A 19,000-nucleotide genomic window follows, 5' to 3' on the forward strand; every position below is an offset into this window, starting at 1 on the left:
CTATCACATCCCTCCCACCCCATCCCCATCCCCATACGGATTATTCACCGCAATCAAATCCGCCATCTGCTCCGCAAACCACTGCGCAGGCTGCGCGTTAAGCCGCGCCGTCTCGGCCGTAGAGAGTATAGTCTTGATGCCAACACCCACACGCTGGGAATTTGTGTAGTCGCCCACCCGGTTGATGATCTCGGTCACGTCTCCCAGGTCCTCAAAGGCGCCCGACTCGCGCAGCACCGCCTCAAGCTCGCGCGCGTCCTGCACCGCGGGCACGCGAATCTGCCGGTCGAACGCCCGCGTGAGCCCCAGCTGCTGCATGACGGGCCGCATCGACGTCGTCGCCATGACCAGCAGCCGTCGCCCTTGCGGCGGCGGGGCCTTGGTCAGCACCAGGAGGGCCTGCAAAATGGTGTTTGAGAAGCGTGGCCCGACGTCGTTCCATTCGATGATTTCTTCTATGTTGTCTGAAGGGTCTTGTTAGCGGACTTGCAAAGGGGAATTAGGAGTTTGGGGGTATATTTACCAATTATGAGCATGCTCAGCGGAGACTTGTAGGCATCCGTAAAGATCTTGTGGAGATAATCCCTTCTTGCAAGCTCGTCCCTGAACCCAACCAATGACCTGGCCGTAATGAGCTTGATGAAGGGATAGTCTGACTTCATGGCAATGTGGGCCGCCAGCGCCGTCTTGCCGCTCCCGGGAGGGCCGTGCAGCAATACTGCTGTATGCCGCAGCCTCTCTGCCTGCCGGACACTCTCCACATACAGCATGCCGTCGTTGAGGATGCCGGGGATGCTCTTCGAGAATTCGATTATGCCGTAGCGGATTGCCTCTTCGATATCCGCGCTGTCGGCACCAAAGGCCGGTTTGACTTCGTCCAGGGCGTGGAGGAAATCTGCCCTGACGACCTGCATGTTGGCCACGTCCTCGCTGACGCTGGCCATGGTACCGCCTTTGGTGTACCGAGCAAACGCAAACGATGTGGCCGACTTTACCAGCCCGCTGATCTCGGCGCCCGAAAAGTTCTTGGTCAGCGCTGCCAGCTCAGGAATGTCGACGTCACTGCCCATGATGTTGTTCTCCTTCATTTTGGCCGTGTGGATTTTGAGAATCTGGTTTCTGCCAAACTCGTCGGGCAGCGAAATCTCAACCTGAACCTCCAGACGACCCGGACGCAGCAAGGCATCGTCAATCATATCCTTCCGGTTGGTCATTCCGATGAGCAGGATGTTGTTGAGCTGATCGACACCGTCCAGCTTGGAGAGAAGCTGGTTGACCACGCTGTCGCCGACCCCTGTGCCGCCACCAGCACCGGACCCTCGTTGCTTGCAAACGGCATCCAATTCATCAAATATGATGATGTGCAGGCCAGACTCGTCGCCCTTCTCCTTGTACTCCTTTTCGGCATCGGCGAAGAGTTTGCGAATGTTTTCTTCACTTTGGCCGACGTACTTGTTGAGCACTTCTGGGCCGTTGATGATCTTTGGCTCTCGAGCGTTCAGCATTTTGCCGATCTGCCGGGCGATGAGCGTCTTGCCCGTCCCGGGAGGCCCGTAGAGCAGCATACCCTTCACGTGCATGATGCCGAGCTTCTCGATCAGGCCAGGTGGGAAAATGCGAGAGGCAAAGGCCCGGCGGAAGATGGTCGAAAACTCAGCGTCCAGGCCGCCGATGCCCATGTCCTCAAACTTGAAGTCTGGGCTAATGATGGCGTTGGCGGCCGGCCGCTTGTTGGAGCCCTTCAGTTTTATAGGTGACCTCGCATCCTTGTAGAAGCCTATGCTAGTCTGGTTGGTGAGGATACCACGAGCGGTCGGGTCGGTACGTGTGGCCGCCTCGCTGGTCCTCTGCATGCTGAGGTCAATCAACGTCACCGTCTTGACCATGATAGCCAAGGGGACGTTTTTAACATCGAGCAGCAGCCTCTGGCCAGGAGCAAAGACCTGGTTCTGGAATGTCCTGATGAACAGCTCGGCTAATTCATCCTGGTCGTATGGCGTATCCACAATCTTCCTAGCCGACGCGAACCCTATCTCAAGCTCGATGGACCCGACATAGGCAGCGCCTCCCTGGCTAAACGGGTCGTAAAGCTCGCCCACCAGCTCGTCCATCATGCCCACGCCACACCATGTTCGTTGCGGATCTGACAAGCTGATGGATCCATCAGGGAAGCCTGGGGTAGGGCGCGCTGTTACCACGTAGTCGCCGCTGAGCTGGCTGCCGGTCAAGCGGATGTACAGGTCGGAGCCGTCGCGGTTCGGGGGGAAATCGTTGGGCGACACGGCGGAACTAGTTTAGCGGTCAGATGACTCTAAATGAAAGCCAGAGATGGGGACCACTCACACATTCCCAAAGATATATTGGGCCTGAATCGTCTTGTCTTCAACCTTTGCAAGCCTTAACCGCACTTTCCGGCCGCCGGCGCCGCTGCCGCCATAACCTGCGTTACCTCCGTAACCGCCGGAAGGATACTGTGGCTGTCTTCCCGTGGAAGGCAAGGCCGAGCCGTAGCCGCCGGGCACACTTTGCTGCGGCGGCCTTGCAGGAGCGGGCGAGCGTCCGCCGTAGCCGTCGTAGCCGGCGGGAGGCGGCGCACCATACGGATTCGGATCCCCGCTTGGTCGCTGGACCTGCCGTCCAGGCAGGCCAGGACCTCCTGCCCGCGGTGCTTGTTTACCGAAAAGATTGTTCCTTAGATCCATGGCGGTCTGCAAGCTGGAGAGAGCAGAAGCGTGTGAGAAGGAGGAGGGATGTAAGGGACGTCGGCTGATCCGGGTTGGTTGATTCCCCTGTTAGATGTGGCGTTCGAAACTGGATTCTGTACACGAGTCCGCGTTCGTCCAATTTTTTGTGTGGCCAACAAGAACTGGCCAGGGAAGGTCGGTCGTGAGATGCGTTTTCGGGGAGTTGCTCGCTGCAGCAGTTGGAACTTGGAACGGCATCCGTTTCAGCAACAGCGTCTTTGGACAACGTAGCAATGGTTCACATTGTCCTACAGAAATAGGCCTCCGTGCCTTCTCTTGGGCATCATTTACTGTAGCGTTGACGGCCCCTCAACGTAGTGGGGATAGTGGGGAGGATGCGTCTTGGCGTCCCATCATTAGTGTCCCCACCACTAGCAGCAATGCCCGCCCCGCAATCTTGGCATTGATCACAAGCTCAACCGGAACCCTCAAGGTCCTCCAGGCTTCAGTGGGTGCTATCTCCGCAGTCCACTCCGACATCACATCGCGCTTCATAACCATGCCTCTGTAAGCAGCGCATTATTTGCTCTCTCACTGATCGTCTTACTAACATACCACCTCCAGCCACCTCCTCGGCAAAAAATCATGGAACGTCTACAACCCCGCCAAAATTGCCCGCGTGCGGCGCGACGAAGCCGAGGCCCGCGCGCGGGAAGAGGCCGAGGAGCAGCGCATGCAGCAAGCCGACGCTGACCGCCGGCTAGCCATTCTGCGCGGCGAAATCCCACCTCCCCTCGAAGAGGCTCCTTCATCTAAGGAGCTTTCGACGGCACCGCCCCGCGACGGTAATCGCAGCAGCGGTTGGACCCCCGGCACGACGGGGCGCAAGCGAAAGCGCCACGGGGAAGATGACACAGATTACGAGATGCGCCTGGCGCGGGAGCGAGCCCTGGTTCAGGGCAGCGACAGTCACCGCGGCGAAGAACCAGGCAAACCTTCTCAGAGCAGCAGCAGCAGCGCGGCGCTGGTCGACAGCACGACAGGGCATATCACCTTGTTCTCCGAGGCTGACGTGCGAGCCGCCGAGAAGAATGAGGAGCACGAGTGGGAGGCGGCGCGCAAGAAGCGCGAACTGGCGGACCAGTACCAGATGCGCTTCGCCAACGCGGCCGGCAGGGACGGGCAGGAAAGCCTGACGGGGCGGGGGCCGTGGTATGCCTCTGCCGACGGCGAGGCGTCGGCGGCCCTAGTGCCGAGTCGAGATGTTTGGGGAAGGGAGGACCCCGGCAGGAAGGTCCGGGAGGCGGTGCGGCTGGGTGCGAGTGATCCGCTCGCTATGATGAAGAGCGGCGCGGCGAAAGTGAGGGAATTGGAGCGGGCGAGGAAGCGGGAGGCGGAGGAGAGGGAAAGGGAATTGGAGGCGCTGAGAAAGGAAGAGCGGAGGAGGGAGAGGAAGAGGAGAAGGGAACTGGAAAGTGATAGACGGAGCGAGCGGCCGAGGGATAGTCCGGATAAGGGAGATTATCACTCAGGGCGAGAGCGCGCTCACAGGCGTCGAGATGCAGATGGGGAAGAACTGCCCAGGCGCCGGAGCAAAGAGCGTGAGAAAAGGCCAGACGATGTCGAAGAGGATGGACATGAGAAGCGGCGCCACAGGAGCGATGGCAGGCGCCGCCATCGCCATCGCTCAAGAAGCAGAGACAGAGATAGAGCCAGAGACAGAGCCAGATCCACCCATAACCATCGCTGACCAGCAGCGTCCGTCCCATAAAATACACAAACAATGACCTTCGTACAACCGTCCCAACCCCCACTGCGGAAGCTCACTATTTCTCCCTCCAAGGCAAGCTCACAGCCACCTCCCTCATCTCCTTCTCCACCATCTCAGCCAACTTCCCGCTCCCTTGCACCACCCGTTTCAACTCCTCCATCACCTCCCTCACCAACGCCTCACTCCCCCCTTCCCTCCTGTCACTATACACATCAATCCCCTCAGCCGTAAAAATCGTCGGCGCGAACCACGTAACCACCCAACGTTCCACCTGCTCTTGCCCGCCCTCTCCTTCGTCCCCCAGGACCATCCTTTCCCCCCACCCAAGCACCTCCCAATGACTGCGCACAAAAAACAACAGCCCGCTGCCCCGCCAGTCCCACTCCCCCGTGTTGTCGGAGCCGGAGCCGGAGCCGGAGGCCGTGTCGACGCCCGAGACGCGCTTGACTGAGCTGTTGGACTTGGAGGAGGATAGGGATTCGTACTCGACCAGGTCTGACATGCGCGGCGGCATGTGGTGGTGGCCGGAGGAGGAGGACCAGGAGGAGGATGGCAGCGGGCCGTAGGTGATGCGCACGTTGCGCGCGGCGCGCCACATGCTGAGCGTCGAGTGGGTCACGGTCCAGGTGCGGTGGAGGAAAGAGAGGGGCGGCGGGGTGAATGGCCCTGGGCCTGGGCCTGGGCTCGTGCCGGTGGTGGAGCCGGGGCTGGGGGAGGTGGTGGGAGAGGAGTATTTGCTGGGAAGGCGGAGGGTGATGGGGTGGTTTGTTGGGTTTGATGTCGGTGGTGGTGATGCCATGATCATTGAGAAGATGGATTGTGACGATTAGGTTGGTGTGATGGTTGTGCCTATGGATAAAATTGTATGATTGAGAGGTTCGAAAGGAGTGTAATGTTCAATGTGCTGTAGGCCTTGAACGGACTTTGTGATGAAGAGTTCTACGGAGTACGAAGTACGACACCGTCACACCAGATGTTACAGATCGAGGTGGTGTTGAGTGACAGGGGTCTTATGCGGGGCGACACAAGCAGGCCCATTTCGATTGTATGCACGAAGTACTCCGTACAAGAATTTGGTTAGCAGCACAAAGACATTTCCCACAACAAACTGAAGAGTTGCGGTTGATAGAATAAGCGGTTATGCGGTTGTTATGCGGTTATCATCGGTTTTTTGACGGCTCTCTCGTCAAGCAAGCGGTTGGAACTTGGAAGGGATCCCGGGCTTCACGACTCGTTGCTAAGAGCAGCTGCCTGCGAAGTTCCAAGTCAGAGAGAGGCAGTTACAAGCGGTCATGCTGCTTCTACACTAGACCGGCTTATGAGCTTCGCGCCTTCCCGGCAACAAGACAGTTCGAGGAACTTAGCTAATAATCTAGCAGGGGGTCAATTGCAAACTCTGTTTGGTGCGCTTGTTAGAAAAGCCCAGCCGTCTTGAGCGAGGGGTTCTCGGGACTTCGTGCTCCACTGCATCGGCATAACTTACACCCACACCGGGCCACCGGCGCTGCGTTATCCCCGGATTATCCCCGCCGTCGTCGTCGTGCTGCATCTTTTGACAGCTGAACCGTTTTCTGTTCCCGCATTTCGCTTCCAGATGGAGTCTAGTCTCGAACATGTGGGGGAAAGCTGCAAAGGAAAAAAGATCTTGATCCTTGTGCGACTCCATTTCGACAGGATTCACTAGGGATCAGCTGATCGGTGCTATCGGCTCGAGCGGCTTTCCTGAGCCCTCCATGGAGCGCTACCAAGTTGACGGGCCCCTTATGACGTACTGGTTGCCCGATATACACATACCCTGATGGGCCCATCTGGGGATTTACGGGGTAGACTATGAAGCCAGTGGATTCTGACACAAGACGACCGTGGAGTAAGCAGTCGAGGAGTGCGGGGAGATGATCGTCGTCTTCGGTGAAGGGCTTCGAGGGGTAAGGAGAAAGTTTCTGTCTCTCTGGGGTCATGTCGAGCCGAGATCGGTATGTTAACCGGTAAGGTAGGTAGGGTTCCAACGACAGGCCCGCACATATAAGGCGAGGCCTTCTCTGCTCTGTCAGTCAAACCCAGTTCCCATTCCGGCACTGATCGTCACATAACCCCTGGGTGAGCGTGTCGGAGACGGCTGCTTCTTTCCTTATATAAGTCGTGAGAATATCTGCACTTCCCTCGGTCAAGCTCCACAACTGGAAGATAGAGGCACATCAACACTCCCGCGGCCATGACGCAACTACAGAGGCTCAAGGGCTTCAATGTGGCCAACCACTTGGAGAAGCGGAAGCTGCTGATCGCCATCAACTGCGTGGCCGGCTTGTCCATCTTCTTCTTTGGCTACGACCAGGGCATGATGGGCGGCGTCAACAACGCCAAGGACTATGTCGACCTCATGGGGTTTGGGTATATCGACCCGGAGACGGACGCGCCCATCGTCACCGACAGCCTGTTGCAGGGCGGCATCGTCTCGGTCTACTACCTCGGCACCCTCTTCGGCTGTCTGCTCGGCGGATGGATCGGCGACAAGGTCGGCAGGATCAAAGCCATTGCCGCCGGCTGTGTATGGGCCATCATCGGCGCGAGTCTGCAGTGCTCCGCCCAGACCGCCAACTGGATGATTTGCGGTAAGTAGCGTAAACTGCAGTCATTGATGAACGAGTGCTGACCCTTTTTGTGCTGGCATAGCGCGATTTGTCAACGGCATTGGCACGGGCATTCTGAACGCTATTGTGCCTGTCTGGGCAACCGAGACCTCGGAGCATACGTCCCGCGGCCAGTTCATCGCCATTGAGTTCACCCTCAACATTTTTGGCGTCGTCGTGGCCTACTGGCTCGAGTTCGGCCTCTCGTTCATTGACGGCGGCAACTCGCCATTCCGGTGGAGGTTCCCCATTGCCTTTCAACTCATCCCGCTCCTGGTTCTCTTGGCCATCGTCTGGTTCTTCCCCGAGTCGCCCCGCTGGCTGGCCAAGGTCGACCGCGACGACGAGGCGCTGTTCATCCTGCAGAAGCTCCGGGGCACCGACCCAGAAGGACTGGCACAGGCGCAGGCCGAGTACCACGACATCCGCAACGTGGTGGCGCTGGAGCACAAGCAGGCCAAGATGAATTCGTATGTGAACATGTTCTTCGGCATCGGCTCGGGCAAACTGCACGTGGGCCGCCGCGTGCAGCTGGTCATCTGGCTGCAGATCGTGCAGGAGTGGGTGGGCATCGCGGGCGTCACCGTCTACGCGCCGACCATCTTCCGCATCGCCGGGTTCGGCACCGAAAAGTCACAGTGGATCAGCGGTCTCAACAATGTCTTTTACATGTTCGCCACCCTGATCTGCGTTTTCACACTTGACCGCATCGGGCGCCGCTGGACCCTCTACTGGGGCGCCGTCGGCCAGGGCATCGCCATGTTCCTCGCGGGTGCCTTCTCGCGCCTTGGTGAGGACGCCCGCGCCATTGGGGATGTGTCCAAGGCCAACTCATACGGCGCTGCGGCTGCCTCATTTGTCTTCATCTTCACCTCCGTCTTCGGTGCAACCTGGCTTACCGTGCCGTGGCTGTATCCGGCCGAGATCTTTCCGCTGCAAGTGCGCGCCCGTGGAAACGCCTTGGGGTAAGTCTTCGCGCCTATGTACCAATCTCTCATTGGCTCGTCAAGTACTAACTGGCCACAGTGTCTTTGGATGGTCGATTGGCAACGGGTGGTTGACTCTGCTGTGTCCCGTCATGTTCAACGCCATTGGCGAGAAGACGCTCTACATCTTTGGTGCGTGCAACGTCTTGGCCATCCCCATGGTTTGGGCGCTGTACCCGGAGACGAACCAGCGCACCCTAGAGGAGATGGACCTGCTCTTTTCTGCGCCGACACCCTGGAACTGGGACGCCGAGGCCGCATTTGCGCGCATGAAGGAGGAACAGCCGGATCTGATTGAGGCGGCGCATCGGCGGCAGAAGGTCCTGGATGTCGAGGGGCTCAAGCCGGGCAGCGACCATAACGAGACCGGGAAGTCGTCTACGGATGTATAGTCACCGGTCGTGACAGCTCCCAGCGCCCCCTTTCCATGGATGTACCTGGCCCGATATAATACCCACATTTGAGTACCTAGACGATATAGACGAATAATCTTGGATTAGAGAACACCCAACGCCTCGAGCAACTGACTCCTAACTAACATACATTATCATGTAGCTCTGATCAGTTTGTCTCTCCACAACACAGTGCCCTAGGAGTACCCCTTTCCCACCACCGCATTCAACAAACGGCCCATTCAGCCCCCCCATATTTCCACCAAGACGTCATACCTATCTCGCTTGCCCCTTCTCAGCCTTATCCGTATCCGTCTGATTCCAGGTACGGGCACGGACAGTCCGCTTCGCTCTCCCCCTAGGCTTCTTCGCGAAGCAGCTATAAATCCAGACTCCCAACCCAACCGCCCCGGTAATAGACGCACACAGCACCACAAAAATCTCATCCCAACTCAGTTTATTCCCCTCGTTCGACAGGACAGGCAGGAAGAGCTTCACCTCAGCTCCACCCGTAGCCGACTGCGTGGGCTCCGTCACGGTGCCCGTCGGCGTGGCCGTCTGCAGGACAAAGGTTCCCACATTCAAGGCACTTGTTGCCTCGGCTTTCGGCAGGTCGCACACTTCCTGCAGCCAGGCCGCGATCCGCACCAACTCGTCTTCGGACCCGCACTTTTGGTGGCAGTCGAACAGCTTCCCCAGCGAGCAGAAGCAGTTGCTGGTCTGCGTGATGCACCCGGCCTGGAAGCTGTTGTCGTCCAGGCACTGCGCGGCGCAGGCCGGGAGAGGGGAGAAATCGATGGGGAGGGATGCGCGGGAGCCCGGGCAGGCGCGGGAGAACCAGTCTTCGGTTTGCCACCTGGTATCCCAACCAACTCGTGTTAGGTATACATGTCACGGTGTGGTTTGTTCGACTCGACTCACCAAATAGTCCAGTTACACCTCCAAGCACAATACAGCGGCGTCTTGAGGTTGCAGTAGCAATCCTTCCGGTACTGCTTCACGCCGCACTTTGCAGCGTCGGGTCCCGGCGTGTCAGTGTCCCAATTAAGATTGTCGGATGACTGGTCGATGGGACACGGCCCGTCGACGAGCTCGCAGACTTCGGGGGCCGGATAGTGCGGTGGAAACCCCCAGTGCCAGCATTCGCTCCAGTCGCAGTATGGCTGGGTGACGGGGTCGATGAGGCCGCCGCTGTCAGTGTTAGGTGCGGCTTGTCGAGGCGATGGGATCATGTGGAGCTTCATGTCACGGTTGAGGGTGTCACGGTCGCCGCCTGTTGCCAGTGCTGCTCTCGCGGCAGGGTAAGTGGAGGTGAGGAGGATCGTTACGATGGTGGAGAGCATCTTCAAGTTGTTGTTGTTGCTGCTTGAGAAAGAGAGAGCTCTGGTGAGTTGGCCAATACTAGGAGCTTGGTTCCTTTGTAGTTTGAAGCTGTCACAATGCAATACAAATATGGATGAAGTAGAAACAGCGGTGCGAACTAATGAACTAGAAGAAAGGGGGCATCTACAGCTGCTCCTACCAGTCCGGGAAATCAAACGTGACCCAGGTAGGCCACACTCCTCCTTCCTATCTACTATTACCTGGTATGTATGTAAGGCAATAGGGTACTGGTAAGGAGGTATAAGACCACATTCAGAACCCCGGCTTATCCGATATTCATTTTGAATCTACTAGTAGTAGGTCAATAATATGTCTCTCCGCTCGTAAAGGCACCATTCCTGGATGAACATTGAAGCCGCGCGAAGCGATACAATTCAAGATTTGATATGAATCCATGAGCCGCAAGGTTCCATTCGGGACTCCAGCTCCCTCAGGTCGGCGAGCTCGCTAAGTCTTCTGCAGGTGATCAGCTCCAATGAGCTGGAGAGAGAATTGCATAATAAGAGGTGCCGCTCTGAATGGGTGTGCCACTGATCCTGCATCCCAACTTTGAAAGCTCCCCGATCTGATAAGAGTCAAGACGGCCCCTGTCGGGATTCGTCCAAGTTCAGCTGCAGCTCGCTTCAAGTAGTCAAGCTGGGAATATTGCATCAATATTCAAGTTTCAGCTTACCAGCCATTCACAGCTTACCAATGAATCAGGAAGGGTTATTGGTATAGGTGGTCAGCGCAAGGCTCGGGGTCTAATTCCTCCTCTGCACCCTTCACTGCATGTGTGGGTGGTATATGGTAGTCTGGTAGGTATAATCAGTTTGAATGCACTCAAAGCAATCCGATGGCTCTCTGCCCCCCCGCCTGTGATGGAATGAGGCGGGCTTGGGCTCGCATCATGATAAATCCCCTTTCCTTTCAAATCATCCAATACACGCCTTGAGCAACATCCGCATGAAACTGGAAAGGACTTACATGTAGCTGCTCCTCCACCTGGTTACGAGCACTAGCCGTTCCCGCCTTCGCCCAGCCCAAACCCACATGGTTTCTGATTAGCACCATTGCCTTACTTTGTAGGTGAGCTAGACAGCAAGATTTCACCCTTTCATGTCTGAGATGTTAGGTGGCCATGGACTTCTCTATACCACCTCTGTTGTCTTAGCTGACTCCTGGACATGATCCTAGGCATACAATGTCGGCGGGCATTATGACCTCCGAGAGGCTAGCCCTCATAGCACGGGTGACGGCAGTCCTGTTCCTAGTCAGCTTGTTGCTTCCGGTTGCCTCGGCCACATTCACCATACAGAGATGTTGCACCCTCGCGGTCCGAGACGAGTTGGAGAAATACTGGTCCGAGACGAACGGGTTTTACCCGTGGGAAGTCTGCAACTTCGGCGGGGATTTCGATTCCATCGCCAACGAGACGCTTCCTTCCGTCATGAAACCAATGTCTTGGGCCAAGGTGCACTGTCGCGGGACCCAATACAGCAACCTCCGCCAGTGGCTGGTACCCCTGGCGACGTACATCTCCCCCTACATTGGCATTCTCCTTCTCTGTCCGGTCGGCAAGGAAGAGCCCGATGATCACATTCAACGGCGACCCCTGATGAAGATATTGCACAAGGTTCGGAAAACTGTCCAGGAATACATCAGCATCCTCGGTGACCCGGCGAGTGCCGTCTGGGGCGCCGTACACGAGGTGATCTCAGACACCAGAGCCTTGTACCGCGTCTCGCGCCGCCCCGTCACGCAACAAAGACCCGTGTGGATTGCTGCCCTTGCCGGGGCGCTGAGGTTCTCTGACCGGAGGAGCAACCTAGGTCAACTTCAGTCAAAACCCGTCCAGACCGAGAGGGACAACCTTCTCCTCAAGAAAGACAACTCCAAGTCCGCCCAAGCAGTGGTTACGGTCTCCAGCCCTATTAGCACCGTGGCTACCACCACCAGCACCAACACGAACAACAAAAACGATAGCAGCAGGCCAGGCGATCCCTGGTCCGAGGAAGATGTCGATAAGGCCATCAGCCTGATCATGGTCGCACGCCCGAGTTTCGCGCATTCCATCTTGATCCCCGTCGTGCTGATGCTCGCTGTCATGGCCGCCACCTTTTACGACGCCTACGCCAAAAAAGGCGACAAGGACACGGGCCTGGCCCTGGCCTACACGGTGTGGTTCTCATGGATCCTGGTCGTAGGCGTCGCGGGCAACTGCTTCGCCACGGCTCTAAACCCGGAACTTGCCTGGCGGGCGTTTGGGCAAGGGACCCAAATCCCCGTTGCCTCTGGCGGGCTGCCGGCCGTGGTGGCGCTCCGGGGCCGGTATGTGAACAGCCAGTTCTGGGGCGACTGGGTGGAGCGGCAGCAGCAGCAGGGTCCCGACGACAACAACAACTCCAAGGATGTTGGCGGTGACTCTGAGGTTGAGGGGGCCTTTGCGTGCAAGCTGCGGTCCGACGCCTGGTTCTGGCTGCGCTACTGCGGCTGGCAGTTCGCGGGGTGGGCTTGCGTCGCCGTTGCTTCCGGGGGTGCAGCTGGCATAGCCTACATGACGCCCACCGTGGGACTTGGGTGCCGGTCCTTCAACTTTGTGCTGTACGCCATCATCGCCTTCGTGAACGCCTACCTCCACGTTGTGTGCTCGTGGCTCTCGGTGCGGGAGAAATCGCAGCTTCCCGAGGAAAAATCTCAAGTTGAAGAGGAAGGAAAAGGCGGCGTGATGGAGGCGATCAGCAGGGCGTTAGGGCTCAAGGCTATCAAGGCTAAAGGGGTAACGCCTGAGGTTGTCATTCGATCCATTTATTGGTTTCTCACCTTTGGCAACTCGCTGGTTATGGTTCTGGGCACGCTGTTCCATCTGGTCGGTGTCTTCCGCACCTGCTGGTGCGACCGCCTCACGTGGAACGATGACACCATGATTGAGCTCAACAGCAAGACGCCCGAGGCGGTCGAGAATGCGGGCAGATACTGGATATCGACTGCTTATGTCGTCTTCAGCATCATGACCCTCATTTGCCTTGCGGCGATTGTGATGCGGCAGATCATCATTCAGAGTATGGAACAATGGTTTCAGCAACGTGAGGAGTAGGATGAAAATTGGGATTTGAAGAAGTGACGAGAAGGAGGTTTGGAGAATTTCAGCGTGCCAAGTGGCAACGCACGCTCTTTCCTTCTTAATTCCTGTCGTTGGCAGTTGAGCAATGGATGATGTTCTCGGGACTCAGCAGGCGCAATACGGTACTTTAGTAAGGGAAGGAAAGCACGGTCGGTTTAAGCAAGTCGGGGAAAGGGGACTTGGAACCTTGAAAACAGTATAGATACCTATTGGACTATGGGCTCCTGTCGAGAGCCAGAGAATTCTTAAACCTCCAAGTCTAAAAACTGTGCAAGAGTATACGCCAATCAGAGTTTTGAATCCTGGCTTTTCCTTCAATCGGCTCAATTTCATTCTGCTCGTCATCATCACACCAACCAGGGCACCTCAAGCCGTGTTAGTTTAGTGTACGGAGTAGAATCAGTAGATGCGTGGTGATTGCTGAACAGTGATAGCATACTGTTCCCAGTTTCCAGCTCCTGGGTTGCGGCTACCCTGCTGATTTAGCGTGCCCCGCAAGGCTGACAACAACAACGCTTCATTCCCAACCTCGCTCATGATGAATTGGATCCACTCATGGGTTTTCTCATAAAAGATGCACAGTCCTGTCGGGTGGGGAGGTCTCTTTTTGTCTTCAGTCAGACTGACGAGACAAACATACAGAATATTTGCCAATCCAGCTGCAAACGGACATTGCGAACAAAGAGAACTCATTCCCGCCAACCTCACCCAGGAATCTCTCATTCAACCTCAAACGTGCATAAATCATCCTTCCTCTCATCTCATCTCGTCCTGTGCAGACCGACAGCCGGTCATCCCCCTTATTCAAGCGACCAATCAGAATGGAGGACCCAGACACAAATCCAGATGAGATCGACCTCGACGACGAGGATTTCTACAACTACGAGAATGAAGCAGTCACCGAGGCCGCCATGGCCGCCACAATGGGCTTCAGCTCCTTCGGCGGTTCTCAAAAGCACAGCAATTCAAACCCTTCATCCTCCACTCACACCAGCAAAAAGCGGCGGTTCAACCCGCGCGCCGACGACGCCGTCATCGCGCCCCCTGAACCAGCCGGGGACAGCAACGCAGACGACTCGGAGAATTTCTACGACCACGAGGAAGAAGCGGCAGAACAAGGCAACGGGAATGGAGTGAAATTGGCGCACTTGACAGCCTACAGAGGCCAGCTCACTGCCGCCGCCGCAACCACCACCACCAAACCTGAGTTCGAGGAGGATCTAATCGACTACGACGATGACGATCTCTACGAAGACAAACCTGGGGCACCTTCCGCGAGCAAAGAAGATGATTTCGAACTCGACCTCACCGCTGTCTTCGACGACTCGGACGACGTGCCCTCATCCACCGTCGGAACACCATTGCCAGTCACTACCAGCACCACAAGTCAACCCCAAACCAAGACCAAGACGACAAAACTGCCCGACAAACCCAAAACAACAATACCGCCAACACCAGCAGCCACGTCAGCCGGTAACAATGGCGGCTCGTCCCGGCCACAGTGGAACCCGAACTGGTACGTTGGCTACTATGACCCGAGGAGCAACGCAAACCCGTGGGAGGCGCTGGAGAAGCGGCGGGGGCTGAGCCCCGTGGGCACGTGGCTTGCGCTGCCGAGTCGGAATGGGAATGGCAATGGCACCAAGAAGGGGAATGGCAACAGGAATGGTGACGCTACTGCTATCAGTGGTGATGCCACTTCTACGTCTGCCCTTCCTGCTGATACTGCTGTTGCTGATGGCTGAAAGGGGCACGCGTCGAATCCCCCGTCTATGTCCTGTCCATGTCTATGCCCAGTCCATGTTTGTATCGTGTCGTGTCGGGGAGAAAAAGGCTCCGGTGGCGGTGGTGTAGGTGGGTTGTTTCACAGTTTGTTGTTGTTATGGCCGGCCGTATTGCACACACAAACATGGAAGAGTTGTGTATCAACTATAAGGGCCCAAACAGAAAAGGGGGATCTGAAAAGGGGCCATCACGTGACCCCTCAGACCCCCGAGTGCAGGGGTACGGACGGCAAAGGCATCTCGGTTCAGGTCTGGTTGGGCGCCTGACCCGATACTTTCCCAGTCACGGTCACATGATGCGTCTTCACTAGACTGGACTGGGCTGGGGTCGGGCCCGAAAGGAAGGACAGTGACTGCTATGCTGGATGAAGGGGCCGGGAGGGGGTTTGGGTTCAAATAGGCTCAGTGTGTGTACAGTACATAGTCGAGGTCACGGGCCATTACCCATCACGGGAGTATCACGAGGGGCACGGAGTCAAGGGGACGTTGCTTTCCTGCCTACCTGCCCTACAGAACAGGAAACAAGCCGGACAAACAGAGATCCTGGCACAAGAAACATGAACCCTATCCGGACGAGACCCACCCACTAGCTAGCGTAAGAAGAGACAACCACCTGTTACTTTGTCATGAGCATACTAACATACTCTCCAGCCGCCCAGCAAGCCAGTCAGTTAGGGAGAGACTTCCCCCTCGAGCGCCCAAGCCCAGGGCCCGAAAAGGGAAAAGCCCGACCTTGCCTCGCCTCGCTCACCTAACAGATCCCGTCCTTTCCCAGCTCCCAGCCCGGCTCGCTCGCTCTCTCACGTGGCTGGCTGGCTGAGCTGAACCGACGGGCCGGTGCGTTTCCTTGGGTCGTGTGGTTCCCCAAAAGCAAGGCCCCAAGGCCCAAAACGGGGCACGAGGGTGTGTGGTATGCCTGTCCACCCACCCACAAACCCAAACCCACCTGCATCAAGCCCTGGCGCATGGTTTCCCCAGATCGTCTCTCCCCCTCTCCCATCCACGTCATGTACAGTAACCGCGGGAGCCCCGCCCAGAGAACGTGGCCCTGCAGCGGAGAATGGGAATGGGGGGGAGGGTGTTGTACCGGTACTTTTTCCTCCCAGTAACCAAGAAAAAATCAAGAAAACGCTGACCCCGTTTCCCGTGCCTAGAAAGAAACAAGACCCCCCCCAAAAACACCCAGATCCCTGCCGCCGGTCCAATCATAACTCATAACCAGACGTGAAACAGCCACCCAGAAAACGTGCAGAAAGCAACTAATAAAGCCATGTGGGTGCGGGCGGGTCGCCCCGTCGCGTTGCGTTGGCGTGCGTAAGGGGGAGCGTGTGAAAGTGAGAGAGGGAGGGGGCGTGAGATGATCGAAAACGCGCCTGGTGCTGCAGAACCCAGACACCCCCCTTCCACCGTTTTCGCGGCTAACCTCCGTAAAGCGGCCAGGGGTAAAGTCGCGCGCGGCTGCTTTTTTGGCCGCGCCTTGTCTCAACGTCACCTCTTTCGCAAGGCTGCGTTCAACCCCCCTTTCACGTCGAGTTCCTCATAAATCATGGAAACGCAAGGCATGGGGAAAGTAGGCAGGTAAGCCCCATCTGCGAGATCCGCCAGTGAATGACGCTCAAAATGCAAGATCCAACCGAGAACGCCAACAGGAAATATGAGGTTGAAAAGATCTGATTAGTACATATCCGGCGACGGATACCGCTCCCGCGCTTTTGTGTACTCCTTGGAGTGCTTCTTTGACGCCTTGGCCTTCAAAGAGCTGTTTTCTCGCCTGGTCAGCTTTTGCTCGTAAATGACGTGATTTCCACGATCTGAGCCATTCGGCTCGCAAATCGAGAGGGAGCTCAGATCGGGCTCGGAATGAGGAGTTGCAAACTTACGCGACTTTCTTTTGCGTCCACTCGAGGTCGTTGCGCACCTCGCGCGCATCCTCGAGTCCCTGCGCAAAACGCGCGCGGGTCTTTGCAAGGCGGGCTTGCGCCTTTGCCTGCAGCTCGAGCAGCTCACGGTGTTTGGCGTTCAAATGGCCAGATCTGTCGAATCCCGTGTTAGCCAAAACTCGCAACTCGCGTTTACAGCCCCCGCGATCAAACTCGCCAACAGCGTCCATCTGATCCGCTTCCAGCTGTGCGGTTACAAAGCAAAGATAACCGCGAGAAAATCGCTACTTACGTTTGAGCCTGCTTGGCGGTGCACTTGTCGAGCGGAAGCGGGTCGAAAGTGGCCGCAAACCGCTCCTGCATGTACTCGTTGAGGTCAACTCCGCTCGCGGAGCCGGTGCTATCATACTCGCCCTGGCTGCTGCCCGCGTAGCTCGTGGTCACAGAATAGCTGTTACCGTACGAGGCTACGCCGGAGGCAGAGCTGACAGAGGCATCCAAGTCTTCAGGCGGAGACACGGAATAGGTGCTGTCGCCGCTGGTGTAGTATGAGGGCTGCTGGTACTGGGGCTTGCCACTGGGGATGGGGAGGGCACCAGTAGTGGCGTAGTACTGGGTGGAGTAGTACGAAGACATGGTGAGGTATGTGAGAGGCACAAGTAGCGGATTCAAGAGATGTGTGTGACTGGGCCTTGTGGCTGGACGCAAAGCACTAAGGCTAGATGTGCTGGTGATGTGACGAGCGGTGTCACTTGGCAGTGCTCAAGTTTGCTCAAGAGGTTCTTGTGGTCTGTGTGAGATGCTTGGGGAGCAGAGAAAGTGAAGAGAAAGGAGGAAGAAGAAATTTGCTCGACCTCGTCAAGGACGACCCTTTTTATACTTCTCCAAGCCCCCGATAGCCCTCGACATACCAGCATCACAAGCTTGAGCGAGGATAAAAGCCGGTGACTCTATTCGTCAACCATCTCCCTAACCCCGCTCGAGACCAGGGAGAGGGAGGATGTGATTAGAGTGACGGTGACGATAGCCCGGCCCTCCATTGAGGCACGCCTCCCTGGTGGTCCCTAGGCGTGGGGCTAGGCTAACGGGAAGGGAGATGGCATGGCCGATGGGGTGATCCATCAGAGCAATTGGCCGAGCAGGCAAGCCCCGGATTGGTTCGCCGAAGAATTTCGATTGATCAGAGAGAAGACAAGCGGATGCATATGCCCGGAGAGAAGCCGTTACCGTTTGTATCAGTGGAGTTAACCGGATGGAAAGGCAGAAAGGACATAGGGACAGTCGTGAGACTAGGGGCTGCGGTGTGCCAGGGGGAATGGGGGGCAACGAACGCCAGCCAGTAAGGAGGCAAGAGACACAACGGAAGAAGACTGTTGAACCGGAGGCTCAACGGTCCTCGGGAAGGAGGCCAGAGAAGAGGGGGGAGGGGGGTGTAGACCTAACATGCCGGTCGAGTGAACGACCGACGGGCAGAGTATATGCCGGAGTCATGAACAGGGGTACTGATTTTGCTGTACGAAGACTGTGCCAGATATGGCGGGATGTAGAGAATGGGTTGAGACTAAGGTAGTGTATGACAGGCCAGCCCCGCCGTGGATGTCAGCAAAATGGCAGTTCATATTCAAGTTTATCGAAAAACTCCGGAGGTCATGAGGTGGGCCATGAGACTGAACGGTAGCAAGCGAAAGGCGAAACGGTGGGCAGTCTTGGACAAGCGGCGGGCCGTGAGACTAGAAAGGCGACAAATGGGTGGATGGTTGTACCGGGACCTTGGACGGATCGACGGACGACGAGCAGCGAACGACAAGCAGCGAACAAGGGCGCCGTCGTGACGCTAGGCAGAACGGTGAAAGCGGCGTGGGATCCAGTTCCCTTGGACTATCATCTCGTTGGTCCGGAAAGCGTGAAAGGCCGACGTCAAACAGACGTTGTGAGTTGGGTTAGGCAGTGATGCATCAGGTCGGGCAATGTGGTGTCCAAGATACCTGCAGGATGGATTATTCTACCATTTTTTGGCATTTGAATTTCCATTTTATTTTATTTTTGCCTTTAACGTAGAAGGGGGCGGGGGGTTTTGGAATTTCACTCACAATTGAACTCAGGTAGATGGCGCCTTGGCCTGTGCGTCTTACCAGGCCTTGATAGACCCTTCACTGGTCTCTTGAGGCTCCTGCCATACGAAGGGAATTCATTGATTGAGAAGCCGGAAAGAATTGGTGCAATTGGTCGCAGAAGGACACATGATGATCACAGAGCAATTACTGGAACTCGGCGAAAAACGGTAAATCCAACGGCTGGCCGGGAGATATGGTACATACCTTAGCTACAGCATCAAGTATATGAAGGAGAGGCATTGTATGCCTGGCCGGCCTCCGAAACAGGATGTGGCA

General features: G+C 56.7%; 8 protein-coding genes across 8 annotated transcripts; 4 read left to right on the forward strand and 4 right to left on the reverse strand.

Annotated features, from left to right (window-relative positions):
* Positions 1-3: 3 nt before the first annotated feature.
* On the reverse strand, positions 4-2,966 carry N656DRAFT_832163 (AAA-domain-containing protein; the record flags this gene model as incomplete). Its single annotated transcript, XM_064818653.1, has 3 exons — positions 2,344-2,966; positions 524-2,289; positions 4-455 (listed from the first exon to the last, which is right to left on the reverse strand). The coding sequence occupies exons 1-3, from the start codon at positions 2,700-2,702 to the stop codon at positions 4-6; spliced, it is 2,577 nt and encodes an 858-aa protein (XP_064666277.1). The 5' UTR covers positions 2,703-2,966.
* A 192-nt stretch (positions 2,967-3,158) lies between these two features.
* On the forward strand, positions 3,159-4,475 carry N656DRAFT_739452 (uncharacterized protein). The gene is made up of 2 exons (XM_064812782.1): positions 3,159-3,251; positions 3,309-4,475. The coding sequence occupies exons 1-2, from the start codon at positions 3,244-3,246 to the stop codon at positions 4,432-4,434; spliced, it is 1,134 nt and encodes a 377-aa protein (XP_064666278.1). The 5' UTR covers positions 3,159-3,243; the 3' UTR covers positions 4,435-4,475.
* Positions 4,476-4,510: 35 nt separating this feature from the next.
* Positions 4,511-5,254, reverse strand: N656DRAFT_792387 (uncharacterized protein; the record flags this gene model as incomplete). The annotated part of the gene is made up of 1 exon (XM_064817075.1): positions 4,511-5,254. The coding sequence occupies one exon, from the start codon at positions 5,252-5,254 to the stop codon at positions 4,511-4,513; it is 744 nt and encodes a 247-aa protein (XP_064666279.1).
* Positions 5,255-6,500: 1,246 nt separating this feature from the next.
* N656DRAFT_416069 (general substrate transporter) lies at positions 6,501-8,919 on the forward strand. The gene is made up of 3 exons (XM_064809587.1): positions 6,501-7,064; positions 7,126-8,047; positions 8,109-8,919. Exons 1-3 carry the CDS (start codon positions 6,668-6,670, stop codon positions 8,458-8,460), a joined length of 1,671 nt encoding a protein of 556 aa, XP_064666280.1. The 5' UTR covers positions 6,501-6,667; the 3' UTR covers positions 8,461-8,919.
* N656DRAFT_416367 (uncharacterized protein) lies at positions 8,599-10,010 on the reverse strand. Its single transcript, XM_064809588.1, has 2 exons — positions 9,382-10,010; positions 8,599-9,325 (listed from the first exon to the last, which is right to left on the reverse strand). The coding sequence occupies exons 1-2, from the start codon at positions 9,801-9,803 to the stop codon at positions 8,737-8,739; spliced, it is 1,011 nt and encodes a 336-aa protein (XP_064666281.1). The 5' UTR covers positions 9,804-10,010; the 3' UTR covers positions 8,599-8,736.
* A 770-nt stretch (positions 10,011-10,780) lies between these two features.
* On the forward strand, positions 10,781-13,143 carry N656DRAFT_783946 (uncharacterized protein). Its single transcript, XM_064816060.1, has 2 exons — positions 10,781-10,907; positions 11,020-13,143. Exon 2 carries the CDS (start codon positions 11,042-11,044, stop codon positions 12,917-12,919), a length of 1,878 nt encoding a protein of 625 aa, XP_064666282.1. The 5' UTR covers positions 10,781-10,907; positions 11,020-11,041; the 3' UTR covers positions 12,920-13,143.
* A 624-nt stretch (positions 13,144-13,767) lies between these two features.
* Positions 13,768-15,061, forward strand: N656DRAFT_832169 (uncharacterized protein; the record flags this gene model as incomplete). The annotated part of the gene is made up of 1 exon (XM_064818654.1): positions 13,768-15,061. One exon carries the CDS (start codon positions 13,768-13,770, stop codon positions 14,689-14,691), a length of 924 nt encoding a protein of 307 aa, XP_064666283.1. The 3' UTR covers positions 14,692-15,061.
* A 1,343-nt stretch (positions 15,062-16,404) lies between these two features.
* Positions 16,405-17,527, reverse strand: N656DRAFT_801639 (uncharacterized protein; the record flags this gene model as incomplete). The annotated part of the gene is made up of 4 exons (XM_064818145.1): positions 16,405-16,489; positions 16,611-16,763; positions 16,903-17,222; positions 17,522-17,527. 4 exons carry the CDS (start codon positions 17,525-17,527, stop codon positions 16,405-16,407), a joined length of 564 nt encoding a protein of 187 aa, XP_064666284.1.
* Between the last annotated feature and the right edge of the window lie 1,473 nt (positions 17,528-19,000).

This window comes from Canariomyces notabilis (assembly GCF_033297395.1).
Source record: "Canariomyces notabilis strain CBS 508.74 unplaced genomic scaffold N656scaffold_30, whole genome shotgun sequence".
NCBI classification, from domain to species: domain Eukaryota; kingdom Fungi; phylum Ascomycota; class Sordariomycetes; order Sordariales; family Chaetomiaceae; genus Canariomyces; species Canariomyces notabilis.